The sequence below is a fragment of the Oncorhynchus nerka genome, linkage group LG12, assembly GCF_034236695.1.
Source record: "Oncorhynchus nerka isolate Pitt River linkage group LG12, Oner_Uvic_2.0, whole genome shotgun sequence".
NCBI classification, from domain to species: Eukaryota; Metazoa; Chordata; class Actinopteri; order Salmoniformes; family Salmonidae; genus Oncorhynchus; species Oncorhynchus nerka.
Genome location: NC_088407.1, coordinates 84,697,585 through 84,722,132, shown reverse-complemented (window position 1 = coordinate 84,722,132; position 24,548 = coordinate 84,697,585). Strand labels below are relative to the sequence as shown.

The 24,548-nt window shown below is 43.7% G+C and overlaps 1 protein-coding gene across 1 annotated transcript; it reads right to left on the bottom strand.

Annotated features, from left to right (window-relative positions):
- Positions 1-4,045: 4,045 nt before the first annotated feature.
- On the bottom strand, positions 4,046-12,747 carry LOC115125805 (uncharacterized). The gene is made up of 3 exons (XM_065025083.1): positions 12,451-12,747; positions 9,301-9,406; positions 4,046-4,679 (listed from the first exon to the last, which is right to left on the bottom strand). The coding sequence occupies exons 2-3, from the start codon at positions 9,402-9,404 to the stop codon at positions 4,082-4,084; spliced, it is 702 nt and encodes a 233-aa protein (XP_064881155.1). The 5' UTR covers positions 9,405-9,406; positions 12,451-12,747; the 3' UTR covers positions 4,046-4,081.
- Positions 12,748-24,548: the final 11,801 nt, after the last annotated feature.

The window sequence follows — 24,548 nt, the reverse complement described above, 5'->3', positions numbered from 1 at the left end:
ACAAGACTGTTTATAGTCCTCGACGTTCAACCTTTTTGTTCTCAGAAGATGCAGGGAAACAGGAAGGACATGGTCTTTCTGTCATGCAGTGTTTATGTCAGAAATACCAACAACAGTAATGATGGAGACAGTAGTGTTGCTGCTATGGTGAACTTTAATGAACTGTGTAGAGAGAGAGATGGACAGAGAGAGAGAGAGATGGACAGAGAGAGAGAGAGAGATGGACAGAGAGAGAGAGATGGACAGAGAGAGAGAGAGATGGACAGAGAGAGAGATGGACAGAGAGAGAGAGAGATGGACAGAGAGAGAGAGATGGACAGAGAGAGAGAGAGAGATGGACAGAGAGAGAGAGATGGACAGAGAGAGAGAGAGATGGACAGAGAGAGAGAGAGATGGACAGAGAGAGAGAGAGATGGACAGAGAGAGAGAGATGGACAGAGAGAGAGAGAGATGGACAGAGAGAGAGAGATGGACAGAGAGAGAGAGATGGACAGAGAGAGAGAGATGGACAGAGAGAGAGAGATGGACAGAGAGAGAGAGAGATGGACAGAGAGAGAGAGAGGACAGAGAGATGGACAGAGAGAGAGAGAGAGATGGACAGAGAGAGAGAGATGGACAGAGAGAGATGGACAGAGAGAGAGAGAGAGAGAGATGGACAGAGAGAGAGAGAGAGAGATGGACAGAGAGAGAGAGAGAGAGAGATGGACAGAGAGAGAGAGAGAGAGATGGACAGAGAGAGAGAGAGAGAGATGGACAGAGAGAGAGAGAGAGAGAGATGGACAGAGAGAGAGAGAGAGAGATGGACAGAGAGAGAGAGAGAGATGGACAGAGAGAGAGAGAGAGAGAGATGGACAGAGAGAGAGAGAGGACAGAGAGATGGACAGAGATGAGAGAGAGAGAGAGAGATGGACAGAGAGAGAGAGAGATGGACAGAGAGAGAGAGATGGACAGAGAGAGAGAGAGATGGACAGAGAGAGAGAGAGAGATGGACAGAGAGAGAGAGAGATGGACAGAGAGAGAGAGAGATGGACAGAGAGAGAGATGGACAGAGAGAGAGAGAGATGGACAGAGAGAGAGAGAGAGATGGACAGAGAGAGAGAGAGAGATGGACAGAGAGAGAGATGGACAGAGAGAGAGAGATGGACAGAGAGAGAGAGAGAGAGATGGACAGAGAGAGAGAGATGGACAGAGAGAGAGAGATGGACAGAGAGAGAGAGATGGACAGAGAGAGAGAGAGAGATGGACAGAGAGAGAGAGATGGACAGAGAGAGAGAGAGATGGACAGAGAGAGAGATGGACAGAGAGAGAGAGAGACAGAGAGAGAGATGGACAGAGAGAGATGGACAGAGAGAGAGATGGACAGAGAGAGATGGACAGAGAGAGAGAGATGGACAGAGAGAGAGAGAGAGATGGACAGAGAGAGAGAGAGAGATGGACAGAGAGAGAGAGAGATGGACAGAGAGAGAGAGAGATGGACAGAGAGAGAGATGGACAGAGAGAGAGAGAGAGAGAGAGATGGACAGAGATGGACAGAGAGAGAGAGATGGACAGAGAGAGAGAGAGACAGATGGACAGAGAGAGAGAGAGAGATGGACAGAGAGAGAGAGAGATGGACAGAGAGAGAGAGATGGACAGAGAGAGAGAGAGATGGAGAGAGAGAGATGGACAGAGAGAGAGAGAGATGGACAGAGAGAGAGAGATGGACAGAGAGAGAGAGAGATGGACAGATGACAGAGAGAGAGAGAGATGGAGAGAGAGAGAGAGATGGACAGAGAGAGAGAGATGGACAGAGAGAGAGAGAGATGGACAGAGAGAGAGAGAGAGATGGACAGAGAGAGAGAGAGAGATGGACAGAGAGAGAGAGAGAGAGATGGACAGAGAGAGAGAGAGAGAGATGGACAGAGAGAGAGAGAGAGAGATGGACAGAGAGAGAGAGAGAGATGGACAGAGAGAGAGAGAGATGGACAGAGAGAGAGAGAGATGGACAGAGAGAGAGAGATGGACAGAGAGAGAGATGGACAGAGAGAGAGAGAGAGATGGACCGAGAGAGAGAGATGGACAGAGAGAGAGAGAGAGAGATGGACAGAGAGAGAGAGATGGACAGAGAGAGAGAGAGAGAGATGGACAGAGAGAGAGAGAGATGGACCGAGAGAGAGAGAGAGACAGAGAGAGAGATGGACAGAGAGAGAGAGAGAGATGGACAGAGAGAGAGATGGACAGAGAGAGAGAGATGGACAGAGAGAGAGAGACAGAGAGAGAGAGATGGACAGAGAGAGAGAGATGGACAGAGAGAGATGGACAGAGAGAGATGGACAGAGAGAGAGAGATGGACAGAGAGAGAGAGAGATGGACAGAGAGATGGACAGAGAGAGATGGACAGAGAGAGAGAGAGAGAGATAGAGAGAGAGAGATGGACAGAGAGAGAGAGAGAGAGATGGACAGAGAGAGAGAGAGAGAGAGAGAGAGAGATGGACCGAGAGAGAGAGAGAGAGATGGACAGAGAGAGAGAGAGATGGACAGAGAGAGAGAGAGAGATGGACAGAGAGAGAGAGAGATGGACAGAGAGAGAGAGAGAGACGGACAGAGAGAGAGAGAGAGAGAGACGGACAGAGAGAGAGAGAGAGAGAGACGGACAGAGAGAGAGAGAGAGACGGACAGAGAGAGAGAGAGAGAGACGGACAGAGAGAGAGAGAGAGAGACGGACAGAGAGAGAGAGAGAGATGGACAGAGAGAGAGAGAGAGATGGACAGAGAGAGAGAGAGAGAGAGAGATGGACAGAGAGAGATGGACAGAGAGAGAGAGAGAGAGAGAGAGACAGAGAGCTGGAGAGAGAGAGAGATGGATAGAGAGCTGGACAGAGAGAGAGAGAGAGAGATGGACAGAGAGAGAGAGAGAGAGATGGACAGAGAGAGAGATGGACAGAGAGAGAGAGAGATGGACAGAGAGAGAGAGAGAGATGGACAGAGAGAGAGAGAGAGATGGACAGAGAGAGAGATGGACAGAGAGAGATGGACAGAGAGAGAGAGAGAGAGAGAGAGAGATGGAAACTTCTGTATGTGTAACGTTTACTGTTAATTTTTGTTGTTTTTCACTTTATATATTCACTTTGTATGTTGTCTACCTCACTTGCTTTGGCAATGTTAACACATGTTTCCCATGCCAATAAAGCCATTGAATTGAAATTGAATTGAGAGAGAGAGATGGACAGAGAGAGAGAGAGAGAGAGAGAGAGATGGACAGAGAGAGAGAGAGAGAGAGAGAGAGAGATGGACAGAGAGAGATGGACAGAGAGAGAGAGAGAGAGATGGACAGAGAGAGAGATGGACAGAGAGAGAGAGAGAGAGATGGACAGAGAGAGAGAGAGAGAGAGATGGACAGAGAGAGAGAGAGAGAGAGAGAGAGATGGACAGAGAGAGAGAGAGAGAGAGATGGACAGAGAGAGAGAGATGGACAGAGAGAGAGAGATGGACAGAGAGAGAGAGAGAGAGAGAGAGAGAGAGAGATGGACAGAGAGAGAGAGAGAGAGAGAGAGATGGACAGAGAGAGAGAGAGAGAGATGGACAGAGAGAGAGAGAGAGAGAGATGACAGAGAGAGAGAGCGGGAGAGATGGACAGAGAGAGAGAGCGAGAGAGATGGACAGAGAGAGAGGGGTTGACAGAGAGAGATGGGTGGACAGAGAGAGAGATGGACAATATACAGTATTGTAATACAATATATATTTCCACCATTTTGACAGTGGACACTATTAGTATCCATACAGACAGTGGACACTATTAGTATCCATACAGACAGTGGACACTATTAGTATCCATCTAGACAGTGGACACTATTAGTATCCATCTAGACAGTGTACACTAGTAGTATCCATCTAGACAGTGTACACAAGTAGATCCATACAGATAGGGTACACTATTAGTATCCATACAGACAGTGGACACTATTAGTATCCATACGGACAGTGTACACTATTAGTATCCATACAGACAGTGGACACTATTAGTATTCATACGGACAGTGGACACTATTAGTATTCATACAGAGAGTGGACACTATTAGTATTCATGCAGACAGTGGACACTATTAGTATCCATACAGACAGTCATTGGTCTCAGGATCTGTGTTGTCAGTGACACAACGGTAACATGTGTTGACCCATTCATGTTTTTTCTGGAATCTGACACAACGATATAAAGGGAGGGAACTTTCTATTCTCTGGAAGGACTCAAACACCTGCTGCTTAGTCGGTTTGGTCACTTCTGGATGGTGCCTTGAAGGGTCCCAAACCGAGGAGAAGACAAAGGCCTTCCGGATGTCGGCCGTGTCGTTGAAGACGGTCATGAAGGGCAGAATGCTGGTTGCTCCATTAAGGACGTTGCATCTCTCCAGGCAGGGAGAGTAGTTGGAGAAGAAGACAATGCAGTCATTAGGCTTTGCTGCTGTTAACAGAGTCTGCATTTCACTGGTGTTGGTTTCATCATGCTCCAAGAGAATGTACTCAGCATGGTAGGTGTCAGGTATGGCTGCGATGAGCCGGTCTCCTATGTAGACACTATACTGCTGTAGTCTCTGCTTGACAACCGGAGGTTGCACGCCTACTTCAAACTCTGCTCCATTTTGGGTGCACTGCTGTTGGGTGAGTAAGACAGCCATGGCATACTGGCGGTTCTCCAGGCCGAAGCTGAACAACAGACAGGAGACAGAGACAGAACACAGGATCAGAAACATTATAAACAGACAGAACAGAAGAGACAGAACACACAGGATCAGAAACATTATAAACAGACAGGAGACAGAAGAGACAGAACACAGGATCAGAAACATTATAAACAGACAGGAGACAGAGACAGAACACAGGATCAGAAACATTATAAACAGACAGGAGACAGAAGAGACAGAACACAGAGGATCATAAACATTACAAACAGACAGGAGACAGAAGAGACAGAACACAGGATCAGAAACATTACAAACAGACAGGAGACAGAAGAGACAGAACACAGGATCATAAACATTATAAACAGACAGGAGACAGAAGAGACAGAACACAGAGGATCAGAAACATTACAAACAGACAGGAGACAGAAGAGACAGAACACAGAGGATCAGAAACATTACAAACAGACAGGAGACAGAAACAGAACACAGAGGATCAGAAACATTATAAACAGACAGGAGACAGAGACAGAACACAGGATCAGAAACATTGACAGTGAATATGTGCACTGCTACTTATGCATAAATTATCACTGCCTTCTCATGTACAAAGTTAACCTCATAGTCAGTCATTGTATCATTTCAAATCCAAAGTTCTGGAGTACAGAGCCAAAACAACAAACAATGTGTCACGGTCCCAATAATTACGGAGGGCACTATCTCAGACCTCTCTTAAAGTAGTCCAATGTTTAGTATTTGGTCCCATGTTCCTAGCAGTCAATGACTACATCAAGCGTGTGACTTTTTATTAAACTTGTTGGATGCATATGCTGTTTATTTAGGTTGTGTTTCAGATTATTTTGTGCCCAATAGAAATCAATTTGGAGTCACTTTAAATGTATAAAAGAATAGAATATGTTTCTAAACACTTCTACATCCATGTGGATGCTACCATTACGGATAATCCTGAATTAATTGTGAATAATGATGAGTGGGAAATTACTCATCCTCTTTCACACCCCCCCATGCTAACCTCTCACCATTACAATAACAGGGGAGGTTAGCATTTCATATCATACCCCTAAGACATGCTAACCTCTCACCATTACAATAACAGGGGAGGTTAGCATTTCATATCATACCCCTAAGACATGCTAACCTCTCACCATTACAATAACAGGGGAGGTTAGCATTTTATATCATACCCCCAAGACATGCTAACCTCTCACCATTACAATAACAGGGGAGTTTAGCATTTTATATCATACCCCCATGCTAACCTCTCACCATTACAATAACAGGGGAGTTTACATATATCATACCCCCCATGCTAACCTCTCACCATTACAATAACAGGGGGAGTTTAGCATTTTATATCATACCCCCAAGACATGCTAACCTCTCACCATTACAATAACAGGGGAGTTTAGCATTTTATATCATACCCCCCCATGCTAACCTCTCACCATTACAATAACAGGGGAGGTTAGCATTTTATATCATACCCCCAAGACATGCTAACCTCTCACCATTACAATAACAGGGGAGTTTAGCATTTTATATCATACCCCCCCATGCTAACCTCTCACCATTACAATAACAGGGGGAGTTTAGCATTTTATATCATACCCCCCCATGCTAACCTCTCACCATTACAATAACAGGGGGAGTTTAGCATTTTATATCATACCCCCAAGACATGCTAACCTCTCACCATTACAATAACAGGGGAGGTTAGCATTTCATATCATACCCCAAGACATGCTAATCCCTCACCGTTACAATAACAGGGGAAGTTAGATTTCATATCATACCCCCAATACATGCTAATCTCACCATTACAATAACAGGGGAAGTTAGCATTTCATATCATACCCCCAAGACATGCTAACCTCTCACCATTACAATAACAGGGAGGTTAGCATTTCATATCATACCCCAAGACATGCTAACCTCTCACCATTACAATAACAGGGGAAGTTAGCATTTCATATCATACCCCCAAGACATGCTAACCTCTCACCGTTACAATAACAGGGGAAGTTAGCATTTCATATCATACCCCCAAGACATGCTAACCCTCACCGTTACAATAACAGGGGAAGTTAATTTCACATGCTAACCTCTCACCGTTACAATAACAGGGAAGTTAGCATTTCATATCATACCCCCAAGACATGCTAACCTCTCACCATTACAATAACAGGGAAGTTAGCATTTCATATCATACCCCCAAGACATGCTAACCTCTCACCATTACAATAACAGGGAGGTTAGCATTTCATATCATACCCCAAGACATGCTAACCTCTCACCATTACAATAACAGGGAAGTTAGCATTTCATATCATACCCCCAAGACATGCTAACCTCTCACCATTACAATAACAGGGGAAGTTAGCATTTCATATCATACCCCCAAGACATGCTAACCTCTCACCATTACAATAACAGGGGAGGTTAGCATTTTATATCATACCCCCAAGACATGCTAACCTCTCACCATTACAATAACAGGGGAGGTTAGCATTTCATATCATACCCCCAAGACATGCTAATCCCTCACCGTTACAATAACAGGGGAAGTTAGCATTTCATATCATACCCCCAAGACATGCTAACCTCTCACCATTACAATAACAGGGGAAGTTAGCATTTCATATCATACCCCCAAGACATGCTAACCTCTCACCATTACAATAACAGGGGAGGTTAGCATTTCATATCATACCCCCAAGACATGCTAACCTCTCACCATTACAATAACAGGGGAAGTTAGCATTTCATATCATACCCCCAAGACATGCTAACCTCTCACCGTTACAATAACAGGGGAAGTTAGCATTTCATATCATACCCCCAATACATGCTAACCTCTCACCGTTACAATAACAGGGGAAGTTAGCATTTCATATCATACCCCCAAGACATGCTAACCTCTCACCATTACAATAACAGGGGAAGTTAGCATTTCATATCATACCCCCAAGACATGCTAACCTCTCACCGTTACAATAACAGGGGAAGTTAGCATTTCATATCATACCCCCAAGACATGCTAACCTCTCACCATTACAATAACAGGGAGGTTAGCATTTCATCATACCCCCAAGACATGCTAACCTCTCACCATTACAATAACAGGGGAAGTTAGCATTTTCATATCATACCCCCAAGACATGCTAACCTCTCACCGTTACAATAACAGGGGAAGTTAGCATTTCATATCATACCCCAAGACATGCTAACCTCTCATTACAATAACAGGGGAAGTTAGCATTTCATATCATACCCCAAGACATGCTAACCTCTCACCATTACAATAACAGGGGAGGTTAGCATTTTATATCATACCCCCAAGACATGCTAACCTCTCACCATTACAATAACAGGGGAGGTTAGCATTTCATATCATACCCCCAAGACATGCTAACCTCTCACCATTACAATAACAGGGGAGGTTAGCATTTCATATCATACCCCCAAGACATGCTAATCCCTCACCGTTACAATAACAGGGGAAGTTAGCATTTCATATCATACCCCCAATACATGCTAATCTCTCACCGTTACAATAACAGGGGAAGTTAGCATTTCATATCATACCCCCAAGACATGCTAACCTCTCACCATTACAATAACAGGGGAGGTTAGCATTTCATATCATACCCCCAAGACATGCTAACCTCTCACCATTACAATAACAGGGGAAGTTAGCATTTCATATCATACCCCCAAGACATGCTAACCTCTCACCGTTACAATAACAGGGGAAGTTAGCATTTCATATCATACCCCCAATACATGCTAACCTCTCACCGTTACAATAACAGGGGAAGTTAGCATTTCATATCATACCCCCAAGACATGCTAACCTCTCACCGTTACAATAACAGGGGAAGTTAGCATTTCATATCATACCCCCAAGACATGCTAACCTCTCACCGTTACAATAACAGGGGAAGTTAGCATTTCATATCATACCCCCAAGACATGCTAACCTCTCACCGTTACAATAACAGGGGAGGTTAGCATTTCATATCATACCCCCAAGACATGCTAACCTCTCACCATTACAATAACAGGGGAAGTTAGCATTTCATATCATACCCCCAAGACATGCTAACCTCTCACCGTTACAATAACAGGGGAAGTTAGCATTTCATATCATACCCCCAAGACATGCTAATCCCTCACCGTTACAATAACAGGGAAGGTTAGGGGGGGGGTGGTATTATCTGTTCACACTCATCATTATTCACGATTCATTCAGGGTTATTCATAATCATGGTAGCAACCCCATTAATGTAGAAGTGTTTAGTTACATATTCTATTCTTATTTACAATAAAAGTGACTCCAAAATAATTACAGAGGGTACTGTATGTCCACCTGCCAAAATGTCAATATTACTCACAGAGAGCAGATGAATGACCAAGATATTCAAAAATGTATATATTCTACCAATACAGTCTATACTATAAATACAGTGTATATTAGAAATACAGTCTATACTATACAAAAATATTGTATGAAGGTTAAGAGGAATAGAAAATGGAATATAAAACATTTTCAAATAATGTCTAAGAATTCTGTCTAAAAGACATGTAGGATTACTTAGAGTCTGAAAAAACAGAGAAACACCCACCTTCTCATCTCTTGTACCACATTAGCCAAGATCTGTTGATCGATAGCATCCATCTTTCCTCCAGGCCAGAGAGACAGCAGAAAGAGAAGGACAATTCCCCTCATAGCTACAAACACAGGAACACACTGTATATACACACACAGGAACACACAGGAACACACTGTATACACACACAGCTGAAACACAAAGGAACACACTGTATACACACACACAGGAACACACAGGAACACACTATATATACACACAGCTGAAACACAGGAACACACTGTATATACACACAGGAACACACTATATATACACACACAGGAACACACAGGAACACACTGTATATACACACACAGCTGAAACATACAGGAACACACTGTATATACACACAGCTGAAACACAGGAACACACTGTATATACACACAGGAACACACTATATATACACACACAGGAACACACAGGAACACACTGTATACACACACAGGAACACACTATATATACACACACAGCTGAAACACACAGGAACACACTGTATATACACACAGCTGAAACATACAGGAACACACTGTATATACACACAGCTGAAACACACAGGAACACACTGTATACACACACAGGAACACACAGGAACACACTATATATACACACAGCTGAAACACAGGAACACACTGTATATACACACAGGAACACACTATATATACACACAGCTGAAACACAGGAACACACTGTATATACACACAGGAACACACTATATATACACACACAGGAACACACTGTATATACACACACAGCTGAAACATACAGGAACACACTGTATATACACACAGCTGAAACACAGGAACACACTGTATATACACACAGGAACACACTATATATACACACACAGGAACACACAGGAACACACTGTATATACACACAGCTGAAACACACAGGAACACACTATATATACACACACAGCTGAAACATACAGGAACACACTATATATACACACACAGCTGAAACATACAGGAACACACAGGAACACACTATATATACACACACAGGAACACACAGGAACACACTATATATACACACACAGGAACACACAGGAACACACTATATATACACACACAGGAACACACTGTATATACACACACAGGAACACACTGTATATACACACAGGAACACACAGGAACACACTATATATACACACACAGGAACACACAGGAACACACTATATATACACACACAGGAACACACTATATATACACACACAGGAACACACTATATATACACACACAGGAACACACTGTATATACACACAGCTGAAACACACAGGAACACACTGTATATACACACACAGCTGAACACACAGGAACACACTGTATATACACACACAGCTGAAACACACAGGAACACACAGGAACACACTATATATACACACATCTGAAACACACTATATACACACACAGCTGAAACACACAGGAACACACTATATATACACACAGCTGAAACACACAGGAACACACTGTATATACACACACAGCTGAAACATACAGGAACACACTATATATACACACACAGCTGAAACACACAGGAACACACACACAGGAACACACAGGAACACACTATATATACACACACAGGAACACACTATATATAAACACACAGGAACACACTGTATATACACACACAGCTGAAACACACAGGAACACACAGGAACACACTATATATACACACATCTGAAACACACTATATACACACAGCTGAAACACACAGGAACACACTATATATACACACATCTGAAACACACTATATACACACAGCTGAAACACACAGGAACACACTATATATACACACAGCTGAACACACAGGAACACACTATATATACACACACAGGAACACACTATATATACACAGCTGAAACATACAGGAACACACTATATATACACACACAGCTGAAACATACAGGAACACACTATATATACACACACAGCTGAAACACACTATATACACACAGCTGAAACATACAGGAACACACTATATATACACACACAGGAACACACTATATATACACACAGCTGAAACCCACAGGAACACACTATATATACACACAGCTGAAACACACAGGAACATACTATATATACACACAGCTGAAACACACAGGAACATACTAGATATACACACAGCTGAAACATACAGGAACACACTATATATACACACACACAGCTGAAACATACTATATACACACACAGCTGAAACACACAGGAACATACTAGATATACACACAGCTGAAACATACAGGAACACACTATATATACACACACACAGCTGAAACATACTATATACACACACAGCTGAAACACACAGGAACATACTAGATATACACACAGCTGAAACATACAGGAACACACTATATACACACACAGCTGAAACATACAGGAACACACTATATACACACACAGCTGAAACACACAGGAACATACTATATACACACACAGCTGAAACACACAGGAACATACTATATATATATACACCGACAATACAAAACATTATGAACACCTACTCCTTCCATCACACAGACTGACCAGGTGAATCCAGGTGAAATATATGATCCCCTAATTGTTGTCACCTGTTAATTCCACTTCAATCAGTGTAGATGAAGGGGAGGAGTCAGGTTAAAGAAGGATTTTTAAGCCTTGAGACATGGATTGTCTATGTGTGCCATTTAGATGGTGAAGTGCTTTTAAATGGTAGTAGTTTGAACGGGGTATGGTTATAGGTACCAGCCACACTGGTTTGAGTGTGTCAAGAATTGCAAAGCTGCTGTGTTTTTCATGCTCAACAGTTTCCTGTGTGTATCAATAGTGGTCCACCACCCAAAGGACATCCAGCCAACTTGACACAACTTTGGGAAGCATTGGAGTCAACATGGGCCAGCATCCCTGTGGAACGCTTTCAACACCTTGTAGAGTCCATGTCCCGACAAATTGAGGCGGTTCTGAGGGAAACCGGGGTGTAGCTAAATATTAAGGTGTTCTTAATGTTTTGTTTACTTATTATTATTTTAAGGACTTTTTGTTATACCAGCCCATGATGGGCTGAAAAGGTCCTAATAAAATAAAATCAACAATTTGATAATCGGTGAAGATAACATTAGACATAAGTCAAGTAGAAGACACTTACAGAGATTGTAGATGGCTGACTGATGTCTTCTAGATTGTAGAAGGCTGACTGATGTCCTCTAGATTGTAGATGGCTGACTGATGTCCTCTAGAATGTAGATGGCTGGTTATTGTCCTGTAGATTGTAGATGGCTGACTGATGTGCTCTATCCAAGACAAAACAGATGAAGGTTAACTGAATTTATGGAAAACATACTTAGACATTTTCTTTATTAAAAACAGCAGAACAACAGTTATCACATTTAGTTCAGAGAGAAGGTGCTAATTCACCCATGTACCTGTTGAAGGGTTGTTGCTGTGTCCATGTGAGCAGCGCTTTATAGGGGATTTATGTGTTAATATTTATCCAGAGAAGGGAGGGCAGAGGGAGGGGCAGAGACTGCTGACCTCATTACCATATTTATCAGGGGAAGGGAGGGCAGAGGGAGGGGCAGAGGCTGCTGACCTCATTACCATATTTATCCAGGGAGGGGCAGAGGCTGCTGGCATCATTACCATATTTATCCAGGGAGGGGCAGAGGCTGCTGGCATCATTACCATATTTATCAGGGGAAGGGAGGGCAGAGGGAGGGGCAGAGGGAGGGGCAGAGGGAGGGGCAGAGACTGCTGACATCATTACCATATTTATCCAGGGAGGGGCAGAGGGAGGGGCAGAGGCTGCTGGCATCATTACCATATTTATCCAGGGAGGGCAGAGGGAGGGGCAGAGGCAGAGGGAGGGGCAGAGACTGCTGACCTCATGCTGGCATCCATATTTATCCAGGGAGGGCAGAGGGAGGGGCAGAGGCTGCTGACCTCATTACCATATTTATCCAGGGAGGGGCAGAGGCTGCTGGCATCATTACCATATTTATCCAGGGAGGGCACTGTGGTTTAGAATCATTTTGAAACAGTTTACTGACCAACTTTTTTGGGAGATTTGATTTATTTGTGAATTTAAAAACAAGTTGTTAAGAAAATAGCCTTCTTTCTGCTTGATTTACAAGTGAACCAGTTGACAGGACAGTAGTCTATCTCAGAGCCTTACCCCAAATCCATCTCCTTCACAGGAGGTTGGTGGCACCTTAAATGGGGAGGACGGGTTTGTGGTAATGGCTGGAGCTGTGAGACATGTTTTCCATGTGTTTAATGCCATTCCATTTGATCCGTTCCAGACATTATAATGAGTCGTCCTCCCCTCATCAGCCTCAACTGATCTCCTTAATGCTGTGCGTCAAGCAGAGATGCATTGGGCACCATTTACACCGTTTTTGGTAGAACTCTGCCGGGATTCAAACACCCAACATTCTAATCTCAGGGTGGACACTACAAGGCCACCGAGTTGGTGGACAAGTGATAACCTGCATTTGAGGATAACGTAATAATGTTTTACAACTTATTTTCCATTATGGTCCCCTGTACGTACAGTGGGCCAAAAAAGTATTTAGTCAGCCACCAATTGTGCAAGTTCTCCCACTTAAAAAGATGAGAAAGGCCTGCAATATTCATCATGGGTACACTTCAACTATGACAGACAAAACGAGAAAAAAAATCCAGAAAATCACATTGTATTATTTTTTATGAATTTATTTGTCAAATTATGGTGGAAAATAAGTATTTGGTCACCTGCAAACAAGCAAGATTTCTGGCTCTCACAGACCTGTAACTTCTTCTTAAGAGGCTCCTCTGTCCTCCACTCGTTACCTGTATTGATGGCACCTGTTTGAACTTGTTATCAGTATAAAAGACATATCAGTACTGGGAGCTGTCTATATTGTGGCCAGGTTGGTCACCTGGTCTCCACATGTTCCCTGTGTCCAGCAAAAGAGGGGGCTCCGCAGTAGTGGGGGATATACTGTTGAGTCAAATCGCCTGCCTGCTTGAAGCCAACCTTGTGTGGCAGAGCCAGGCTTTTCCTCTGCCTGCTCTCATCGATTCAGGCGCCGACGAGAGCTTTCTGGACCGAGGGGTCGTTAATCAGTTGGTTCTGGACACTGTTTCACTCAGTTCACCTCTGGATGCCAACACTCTCAATGGAAAGCTACTCTTCAGTGTTTTGGAGAGAACTGTTCCTGTTATCCTGCGTCTCTCTGGAAGTCACCAGGAAAAGATCCGTTTCCACATAATCAACTGTTCTCACTCACTTCTGTGTCATTCATGGTTAAAGCTACACAGCCCACAGGTTGACTGGCCCACAAGTAAGTACGTGGAGTACTGTTTAAGGGAATTTTTATCTATAATGACTAATTATGTATACATTTCAATCAGGATGTACTAATCAGAATACTATTATGTTACTGTATATGTACTAATCAGAATACTATAAGTCAAGTAGAAGACACTTACAGAGATTGTAGATGGCTGACTGATGTCTTCTAGATTGTAGAAGGCTGACTGATGTCCTCTAGATTGTAGAAGGCTGACTGATGTCCTCTAGATTGTAGATGGCTGGCTGATGTCCTCTATCCAAGACAAAACAGATGAAGGTTAACTGAAGTTATGGAAAACATACTTAGACATTTTCTTTATTAAAAACAGCAGAACAACAGTTATCACATTTAGTTCAGAGAGAAGGTGCTAATTCACCCATGTACCTGTTGAAGGGTTGTTGCTGTGTCCATGTGAGCAGCGCTTTATATGGGTTTTTATGTGTTAATATTTACCCAGAGAAGGGAGGGCAGAGGGAGGGGCAGAGACTGCTGACCTCATTAGACCCTCGGGACTGCAGGGGCTAAGTTGGCCATCATGAAAGGACAATGGTGCAGGACCAAGGTAAACTACTTTGGGTTTCTGGTGGGTGCCGAGGGCATCCTACCACAGTCTAACAGAATCCAAGCAGTCCGCAAACATCAAAACACCTTCGAACCTTCTTGAGGTGCACAGCTTCTTGAGGTGCACAGCTTCTTGAGGTGCACAGCTTCTTGAGGTGCACAGCTTCTTGAGGTGCCTTGTCAAAACCATTGACTCGTCTTCTTCAGAAAGACACTCCATTCGTTCACTCACAATGAAGCTGTGGCTTCCTTGAAAAACCAGCTTTGCAAGGCACCCTGCCTGGTATACCCCAACAAAGACAAGACATTATTTTTTGGAAGTCAGTTTCTCAGAGCACTGTCTTAGCGCAGGGTTGTACCAAAAATACGACCAAGACAAACTTGTGGTTGCTTACGCGAGCAAAACACTCAACCCTGCTGAACGCAAATACTCAGACTGCTGTCGACAGTCTGGGTAATCAAACACTTCACCAGTTATGTCGGCGGACAAAAGGTGATCATAGAAACATGTCACCAGTCTGTGACTTTTCTGAAAAGCCAACGAATCCGTGAGGATGCTGTACACAACAGCAGGATAGTGGCTTGGCTCATGATGCTGCAGAGCCATGATGTAGTAATCAACTACGCAAAAATGAAAAACCTGCCTTTGGGCAGTGCTTTGGCGGTGTGTCAACGCTGTGGTGACAATGAAACCGACTCCGCACCACCCCCGCGTGACATCGCTCCGCCATTGGTGTATTGGAAGAAAGTCACGGGACACTCCAAATCACTTGTGACAAACTTGGCAACGACCATGCCACCAGCATGGCGAAATCCGGTGCAATTCACGGCACCCCTTGGGTGTTTGATGCTCGAGACGAAAACACCACTGAGGAAGCTATGGTGTCTGCGGTAACGCGAAGCCATGTAGCACCACGGGAAACGTCTTCACACAGACATAATGTGATGCTAACGCATTCATTCCTGAATGGCGACCTGGTAGCAATGCAACACCAAGATGAGTCCCTCGTCACTTTGATGGCATTCCTGTCGGAACCTGTCAACCACCCAGTGTCCGAACTGGCTTTGGCAGGTTCACATGACTTGCGTTCGCTGTATGCAATTAAACGGCACCTCACACTTGTAGATGACCTACTGGTTTATGTTTCAGAAACCGACACCGCTCGAAGGTGGGTGGTTCCTAAAACACAGAGGGGGGTGATGATAGCCCAAGCCCACGAGGAGCCATGTGGAGGCCATAGGGGGGTCAAGGCTACATGTGAAACATTGCGACAGGTGGCCTACGGGCCTCACATAGAACAAGACGTGGCACAGTACGTGAGGGAGTGTCTAGTTTGCTGCCAGTTTCAACCCTCCAAGCCACTTCACAGAGCACCCCTGCAACGCAAGGGTGTGTCTTACCCCTGGAGCTCGATCCAGATCGACTGGGTCGGCCCAGTTGCCAGGTCGGCCAGAGACAACAAGTATCTCCTCACAGTGACTTGCGCATTCACAAAGTGGGTGGTGTGCCTGCCGGCAACCAATGACACAGCGGCCGTTCTTTTGCTAAACCACGTTTTCAGTCGTTTCGGCCTGCCGGGAGAAACCGTGGACAGCGACAGAAGAACCCACTTTTCAGCAGCTGAAATGACCGAATTGTGGAGGCTTCTGGGAGGAACATACCACATAACCTCTGGCGCCGACAGAGATGGCCGCCTCGCGACCCTGGGTCAAGACCCCGCCCTGTGCAACTGGGTACTGGACTTCCTGACGGGCCGCCCCCAGGTGGTGAGGGTAGGTAACAACATCTCCACCCCGCTGATCCTCAACACTGGGGCCCCACAAGGATGCGTTCTGAGCCCTCTCCTCTACTCCCTAGTGTGGTGTCAGGAAAATAACCTCACACTCAATGTCAACAAAACAAAGGGGATGATTGTGGACTTCGGGAAACAGCAGAGGGAGCACCCCCCTATCCACATCGACGGGACAGTAGTGGAGAGGGTAGTAAGTTTTAAGTTCCTCGGCGTACACATCACGGACAAACTGAATTGGTCCACCCACACAGACAGCGTCGTGAAGAAGGCACAGCAGCACCTCTTCAACCTCAGGAGGCTGAAGAAATTCGGCTTGTCAACAAAAGCACTCACAAACTTCTACAGATGAACAATCGAGAGCATCCTGTCGGGCTGTATCACCGCCTGGTACGGCAACTGCTCCGCCCACAACCGTAAGGCTCTCCAGGGGGTAGTGAGGTCTGCACAACGCATCACCGGGGGCAAACTACCTGCCCTCCAGGACACCTACACCACCCGATGTCACAGGAAGGCCATAAAGATCATCAAGGACAACAACCGACCGAGCCACTGCCTGTTCACCCCGCTATCATCCAGAAGGCGAGGTCAGTACAGGTGCATCAAAGCAGGGAGACTGAAAAACAGCTTCTATCTCAAGGCCATCAGACTGTTAAACAGCCACCACTAACATTGAGTGGCTGCTGCCAACACACTGACTCAACTCCAGCCACTTTAATAATGGGAATTGATGGGACATGATGTAAAATATATCACTAGCCACTTTAAACAATGCCACTTAATATAATGTTTACATACCCTATATTACTCATCTCATATGTATATGTATATACTGTACTCTATATCATCTACTAAATCTTGTAACATTTTGATTTGATTTGATTTGAGTCAAAGCTAAACTCCATATCGCATGTCACCCTAGGAGCTAGGGCAGGGCAGAAAGGAGCAACCAAACAATCGTCAGAATCTTGAGGAAATATGTGGCAGCCAACCACAAAGATATGGACCTTAAACTCCCATTGGTACTGATGGCGTTCAGAGTCACACACAACAGGTCAACAGGTCAACAGGTCAACGGGTCAACCTTTCAACAGGGAAAAACCCTCTTCGAGACGGGCAAATAACACTTCCGCTGCATCTCCAACTGCCGCAGCCACCACCTACACGGCTCATCAATACGTGACCGACCTGCGGAACCATCTCCAGACTACCTTTGCGTATGCTCAAGGACAGTTGGAAAGAAGAAGTGCAGAAGGTGACAAGACCTATTACCACAAAAAGGCCTCACACCAGGTGTTCGAGTTTGGGGATAAGGTGTGGTACACCAAACTCGCGGGCGTCGCAACAAAGTTCCTGGACGGAGCCAAACGAGATTGTGGTAAAGCTATCACCTGTAGCTTACCAGATCAGAATCAGCAAAGGTCGACATAACGCCACATTAACGTGGGTCTGCAGTCACTAACTGTTAACCCTGTAATCATTCCAACATGTTACAGTCACTAACTGTTAACCCTGTGTCGATACCAACATGTTACAGTCACTAACTGTTAACCCTGTGTTGATACCAATATGTTACAGTCACTAACCATTAACCCTGTGTTGATACCAACATGTTACAGTCACTAACCATTAACCCTGTGTTGATACCAATATGTTACAGTCACTAACTGTTAACCCTGTGTTGATACCAACATGTTACAGTCAGTACCCATTAACCCTGTGTTGATACCAACATGTTACAGTCACTAACTGTTAACCCTGTGTTGATACCAACATGTTACAGTCACTAACTGTTAAACCTGTGTTGATACCAATATGTTACAGTCACTAACTGTTAACCCTGTGTTGATACCAATATGTTACAGTCACTAACCCTGTGTTGATACCAACATGCTAGTCACTAACCATTAACCCTGTGTTGATACCAACATGTTACAGTCACTAACCATTAACCCTGTGTTGATACCAACATGCTAGTCACTAACCATTAACCCTGTGTTGATACCAACATGTTACAGTCACTAACTGTTAAACCTGTGTTGATACCAACATGTTACAGTCACTAACCATTAACCCTGTGTTGATACCAATATGTTACAGTCACTAACTGTTAACCCTGTGTTGATACCAATATGTTACAGTCACTAACTGTTAACCCTGTGTTGATACCAATATGTTACAGTCACTAACCATTAACCCTGTGTTGATACCGACATGTTACAGTCACTAACCATTAACCCTGTGTTGATACCAACATGTTACAGTCACTAACCATTAACCCTGTGTTGATACCGACATGCTAGTTACTAACTGTTAACCATGTGTTGATACCAACATGTTACAGTCACTAACCATTAACCCTGTGTTGATACCAACATGCTAGTCACTAACTGTTAACCCTGTGGTGATACCAACATGCTAGTCACTAACTGTTAACCCTGTGGTGATACCAACATGTTACAGTCACTAACCCTGTGTTGATACCAACATGTTACAGTCACTAAACATTAACCCTGTGTTGATACCAACATGTTACAGTCACTAACCATTAACCCTGTGTTGATACCAACATGTTACAGTCACTAACCATTAACCCTGTGTTGATACCAACATGCTAGTCACTAACTGTTAACCCTGTGTTGATACCAATATGTTACAGTCACTAACCATTAACCCTGTGTTGATACCAACATGTTACAGTCACTAACTGTTAACCCTGTGTTGATACCAATATGTTACAGTCACTAACTGTTAACCCTGTGTTGATACCAATATGTTACAGTCACTAACTGTTAACCCTGTGTTGATACCAACATGCCAGTCAGTAACCATTAACCCTGTGGTGATACCAACATGTTACAGTCACTAACTATTAACCCTGTGTTGATACCAACATGTTACAGTCACTAACTGTTAACCCTGTGTTGATACCAACATGTTACAGTCACTAACTGTTAACCCTGTGTTGATACCAATATGTTACAGTCACTAACTGTTAACCCTGTGTTGATACCAACATGTTACAGTCACTAACTGTTAACCCTGTGTTGATACCAATATGTTACAGTCACTAACTGTTAACCCTGTGTTGATACCAACATGTTACAGTCACTAACCGTTAACCCTGTGTTGATACCAACATGTTACAGTCACTAACCATTAACCCTGTGTTGATACCAACATGTTAGTCAGTAACCATTAACCCTGTGTTGATACCAACATGTTACAGTCACTAACCATTAACCCTGTGTTGATACCAATATGTTACAGTCACTAACCATTAACCCTGTGTTGATACCAATATGTTACAGTCACTAACTGTTAACCCTGTGTTGATACCAACATGCTAGTCACTAACCATTAACCCTGTGTTGATACCAACATGCTAGTCAGTGACCATTAACCCTGTGTTGATACCAACATGCTAGTCAGTGACCATTAACCCTGTGTTGATACCAACATGTTAGTCAGTGACCATTAACCCTGTGTTGATACCAACATGCTAGTCACTAACCATTAACCCTGTGTTGATACCAATGTGTTACAGTCACTAACTGTTAACCCTGTGTTGATACCAAGCTGTTAGTCACTAACCATTAACCCTGTGTTGATACCAATATGTTACAGTCACTAACTGTTAACCCTGTGTTGATACCAACATGTTACAGTCACTAACTGTTAACCCTGTGTTCATACCAACATGTTACAGTCACTAACCATTAACCCTGTGTTGATACCAATATGTTACAGTCACTAACTGTTAACCCTGTGTTGATACCAACATGTTACAGTCACTAACTGTTAACCCTGTGTTGATACCAACATGTTAGTCACTAACCATTAACCCTGTGTTGATACCAATATGTTACAGTCACTAACTGTTAACCCTGTGTTGATACCAACATGTTAGTCACTAACCATTAACCCTGTGTTGATACCAACATGTTACAGTCACTAACCCTGTGTTGATACCAATATGTTACAGTCACTAACTGTTAACCCTGTGTTGATACCAACATGCCAGTCACTAACCATTAACCCTGTGTTGATACCAACATGTTACAGTCACTAACCATTAACCCTGTGTTGATACCAACATGTTACAGTCACTAACTGTTAACCTTGTGGTGATACCAACATGTTACAGTCAGTAACCATTAACCCTGTGGTGATACCAACATGTTACAGTCACTAACTGTTAACCCTGTGGTGATACCAACATGTTACAGTCACTAACTGTTAACCCTGTGTTGATACCAACATGCTAGTCACTAACCATTAACCCTGTGTTGATACCAACATGTTACAGTCCTATAGGGGCAGTATTTCATTTTTGGATAAAAAGACGTGCCCGTTTTAAGCGCAATATTTTGTCACGAAAAGATGCTCGAATATGCTTGGAATTGATAGCTTTGGAAAGAAGACAGTCTTACGTTTCCAGAAATGCAAAGATTTTCACTGAGAGTCCCTTAGAACAAATGTTTCGGGCAAAACCAAGATGTATGACAGACCAGGAAATGCACAGGATTTCTGAGGCTACGTTTTCCATGATCGCCTTATATGGCTGTGAATGCGACAGGAATGAACGGACTCTTTCTCTTGTTTCCCCAAGGTCTCTGCAGCATTGTGACGTATTTGTAGGCATATCATTGGAAGATTGACCATAAGAGACTACAATTGCCAGGTGTCCCTCTTGGTGTCTGCGTGGCAATTGGTGCGCAAAAGACAGGTCCCAGTATTTTTCCATTCACTTCTCAGAACGAGGCAAGATACAAGGACGGTGCTTTCAATGGAGAGAAATATGACAAACCACCTTCAGGATTGATTCAAACAACGTTTTCCATGTTTCAGTCAATATTATGGAGTTAATTCGGAAAAAAGTTCGACATGTAGGTGACTGAATTTTCGGTTAGTTTCGGTAGCCATATGCATAGTAACAAAAGGGAACGATGTGTCCTACACAAGAATCTTTCAGGAAAAACTGGACATCTGCTATGTAACTGAGAGTCTCCTCATTGAAACATCTGAAGTTCTTCAAAGGTAAATTATTTTATTTGATTCCTTGGCTGGTTTTTGTGAATATGTTGCGTGCTAAATGCTAATGCTAACGCTAAGCTAGCTATCACCACTCTTACACAAATTAGTGATTTTCTCTGGTTCTAAAGCATATTTTGAAAATCTGAGACGACAGGATAGTTAAGAAAAGGATAAGCTTGAGAACAGACATATTTATTTCGTTTCATTTGCGATTTTTAAAAATCGCTAACGTTGCGTTATGCTAATGAGCTTGAGGCTGTAGTAACGATACCGTATGCGGGGTGGGGCGTACTATCAGGTTAACCCTGTGTTGATACCAATATGTTACAGTCACTAACTGTTAACCCTGTGTTGATACCAACATGTTACAGTCACTAACCCTGTGTTGATACCAATATGTTACAGTCACTAACCATTAACCCTGTGTTGATACCAACATGTTAGTCAGTAACCCTGTGTTGATACCAACATGTTAGTCACTAACCATTAACCCTGTGTTGATACCAACATGTTACAGTCACTAACCATTAACCCTGTGTTGATACCAACATGTTAGTCACTAACCATTAACCCTGTGTTGATACCAACATGTTACAGTCACTAACCATTAACCCTGTGTTGATACCAACATGTTACAGTCACTAACCATTAACCCTGTGTTGATACCAACATGTTACAGTCACTAACCCTGTGTTGATACCAACATGTTACCATAAAAGTTAGAGGATTAGGTACAGACTCCTTAAAGGTACCAACTTTTTTCATATGTGTGTAATTTTTTATTTAACAAGGCAGTTAAGAACAAATTGTTACAACGACGGCCTTCCCCTGACATCACTAGGCCAATTGTGCGTCAGAGAGAGATGGACAGAGAGAGAGATGGACAGAGAGGGAGATGGATAGAGAGAGAGATGAATATAGAGAGAGATGAATATAGAGAGAGAGGTGGACAGAGAGAGAGGGGTGGACAGAGAGAGAGGGGTGGACAGAGAGAGAGGGGTGGACAGAGAGAGAGGGGTGGACAGAGAGAGAGGGGTGGACAGAGAGAGAGGGGTGGACAGAGAGAGAGGGGTGGACAGAGAGAGAGAGAGAGAGAGAGAGGTGGACAAAGAGAGAGATAGAGAGAGAGAGATGAATAGAGAGAGAGAGAGAGAGAGAGGGGTGGACAAAGAGAGAGATGGACAATATACAGTTCTATATTTCCACCATTATGACAGTGGACAAATCTTAACTCTATCAGTCTCACCACGTTTCAAGTGTTTTCAACAACATTTACAAGACTGTTTATAGTCGTCTACGTTCAACCTTTTTGTTCTCAGAAGATGCAGGGAAACAGGAAGGACATGGTCTTTCTGTCATGCAGTGTTTATGTCACTGTAATAAAACCTAATAAAGACAGAAATACCAACAACAGTAATGATGGAGACAGTAGTGTTGCTGCTATGGTGAACTTTAATGAACTGTGTAGAGAGAGAGATGGACAGAGAGAGAGAGAGAGATGGACAGAGAGAGAGAGAGAGAGATGGACAGAGAGAGATGGACAGAGAGAGATAGAGATGGACAGAGAGAGAGAGAGAGATGGACAGAGAGAGAGAGAGAGAGAGAGATGGAGAGAGAGAGAGATGGACAGAGAGAGAGAGAGAGAGAGAGAGATGGACAGAGAGAGAGAGAGAGAGAGAGAGGGATGGACAGAGAGAGAGGGGTGGAGAGAGAGAGAGAGAGATGGACAGAGACAAAGAGAGATAGAGAGAGAGATATGGACAGAGAGAGAGAGATGGACAGAGAGATGGACAATATACAGTTCTAGATGGACAGACTCTATCAGTCTCACCACGTTTCAGATTTTACAGAGTGGACAGGAAGGATGGACAGATGAGTGTTTATGTCACTGTAATAAAACCTAATAAAGACAGAAATACCAACAACAGAGATGGAGAGATTTCAGTGTTTTCAACAACAGAGAGAGAGAGATGGACAGAGAGCGAGAGAGAGAGAGATGGACAGAGAGAGAGAGAGATGTTCAGAGAGAGAGAGATGGACAGAGAGAGAGATGGACAGAAGATGGACAGAGAGAGAGAGAGATGGACAGAGAGAGAGACAGAGAGAGGAGAGAGAGAGATGGACAGAGAGAGAGAGAGATGGACAGAGAGAGAGATGTCATGGAGAGAGAGAGATGGACAGAGAGAATAAAACAGAGAGAGAATAAAGATGGACAGAGAGAGAATACCAACAGAGAAGATGAGAGAGAGAGAGATGGACAGAGAGAGATGGACAGAGAGAGATGGACAGAGAGAGCAGATAGAGAGAGAGATGGACAGAGAGAGAGATGGACAGAGAGAGAGATGGACGAGAGAGAGAGAGATGGACAGAGAGAGAGAGAGAGAGAGAGAGAGAGATGGACAGAGAGAGAGAGAGAGAGAGAGAGATGGACAGAGAGAGAGAGAGATGGACAGAGAGAGAGATGGACAGAGAGATGGAGAGAGAGTGAGATGGAGAGAGAGAGAGAGAGATGGACAGAGAGA

Bases quoted from the DNA above. Each gene is read 5' to 3' on its own strand.
- LOC115125805 (XM_065025083.1), bottom strand. From the start codon at position 9,404: ATGAGGGGAATTGTCCTTCTCTTTCTGCTGTCTCTCTGGCCTGGAGGA. The intron at 4,680-9,300 runs GTGGGTGTTTCT...TCTGTTGTTCAG, and splicing joins GTGGTACAAGAGATGAGAAG to CTTCGGCCTGGAGAACCGCC.